At 48.6% G+C, this 1,746-nt stretch overlaps 2 protein-coding genes across 2 annotated transcripts in view; both read left to right on the top strand.

Moving 5' to 3' along the window:
* Positions 1–160: 160 nt before the first annotated feature.
* Pmar_PMAR007304 (conserved hypothetical protein) lies at positions 161–892 on the top strand (the record flags this gene model as incomplete). Its single annotated transcript, XM_002788201.1, has 1 exon — positions 161–892. One exon carries the CDS (start codon positions 161–163, stop codon positions 890–892), a length of 732 nt encoding a protein of 243 aa, XP_002788247.1.
* Positions 893–897: 5 nt separating this feature from the next.
* Positions 898–1,746, top strand: part of Pmar_PMAR007303 (hypothetical protein) — a gene marked incomplete at its 5' end in the record, with an annotated part of 1,954 nt that continues 1,105 nt past the window's right edge. The window contains one exon of the mRNA XM_002788200.1: positions 898–1,720. Within this exon, the coding sequence (XP_002788246.1) occupies positions 898–1,720 (823 nt within the window). The remainder of the gene's footprint in view (positions 1,721–1,746) is intronic.

Raw genomic sequence — 1,746 nt, 5'->3', positions numbered from 1 at the left:
GTATCCGCGTGCTGGTCGCAAGCGGGCTAGACCTATACAGCCTACAATAGGGACTAATGACTTGCTCAAAAAGGCGGACAAGAAGTTCCCAATCAATGACTGCCAATCCAAGATACCTCGCATCATCAACAAGTACAGGTCATCTGCTACTGCTCATTCTATGGATATCAAGGATGCCTATAGATCCATCAAGCTCGGTTCAAATGTCCAACTCCTCAGTCAGATCAACTACAAGGGAAAAAACTGGACCTACACCTACATGAGTGATGGTAATTCTACTAATCCTCAAGTCCTCGAGATCATCATTGCGCATGCCATCGGGGAACTAGAACGACTCGATACTTGCCCTGGACTACTTGTGAGCTACATGGACGACTTCCTATACCTTGGTGGCCAGCCTGAAGACATTGAAAAAGTGAAGGCCCACTTAGCAAGCTACGGTATGTATCTAACCACCGAAGACCTCAACGGACCTGATGCTAATGGTTTACTAGTCCTCGGACATGAGCTTTGCGATAATGGTAACTCTCTTCTACTGCCTACCTACAAGTATAAAGATGCCGTCGACTTCGACATCTCCTGCACAGTCTCATATAAAAAAGCTCTATCACTCCTCAATATTTTATGGCAGGCTTGGGACCTATTACCGTGGCACATTCTCATCATCAAGAACTGCCTGACTGCACTAGTTTCAAGATTAAGAGCTGTGAACGACCACAAATGGACTGACGATGTGGACGATAAGGCTATGGACTTGCTCAGAAGATGGCAACAACTGTTGAAGGCCAACCCTCCAACTCCGACGCACCGGTACATCAATCCAGAATCTGGATCTGCATCTGGATTCCAGATGCACCTATTCATGTCTGGTTCGACTCCTCCGAACTCTTAGGAGCGATGGTGGCCATGCAGGACAACCAAGTGGTATTCAAAAAGCAGTGGAAATGGTCCACTCAAGAGCGAGCCTTGCACATTAACGTGAAGGAACTCACTACTGCCTACAATGCTCTCTCTACTCTTGTCTCCTTCGAGCTCGATACCAATAAGAAGTTCTCGAAGATCATCCTCTACGGCGATAATCGTACAGCTAATGCTGCCCTAGCCTCTGGTAAGGTCTGCACTTCTGGTAAGCAATCTACTCTACTTCAACGAGCTATCGACCTTATTCATTACCTTATGGGAAGACGCCAGTTTGAAATTCACTATGTGGCCTCTGCCGAGAACCCTGCTGATGCCGGCACAAAGTGTGACCTCTACAGCGATTTGGTTAAATACCGTGATTCTATCGACGGTGTAAGTCTCGAGATTCTGTCTGACGATGATACCTCAGATATGAACACTGTTCATGTTGCTAGAATCATACGTAAGCGTGGTGACGTGGACGAAGACACCAACGAGATCGGTGACAAAAGACCACGACTTGAACCACCACTACGAGTTCCCACCAATCCATTACCACCCCTACAACGACCACCCTATTTGGACATTTCAATAGACGGCGGGGCCCAATCTGATTCTGACGACTCGCTGCTACCCTTAAGACCTCTTGCTGCTGCTGGGGATCCTGCCGGAATCCGAGTGGTTTCGAGTGGCTGCTTTGACTTCGCCCCACAGCTGGCCCGCATAGCCCATTGGGGAAGACGAGCAGTTGACGAGAGGCCACGAAGACTTCCACCTCCCGTGCAATGTGACTCTGTCATGCAGCCATGTGACGATGCCGGTCCGTTGATTGTGTACATGCCGCTC

Source organism: Perkinsus marinus (assembly GCF_000006405.1).
Source record: "Perkinsus marinus ATCC 50983 genomic scaffold scf_1104296928640, whole genome shotgun sequence".
NCBI classification, from domain to species: domain Eukaryota; phylum Perkinsozoa; order Perkinsida; family Perkinsidae; genus Perkinsus; species Perkinsus marinus.
This window is presented reverse-complemented; position numbering and strand designations above follow the sequence as displayed.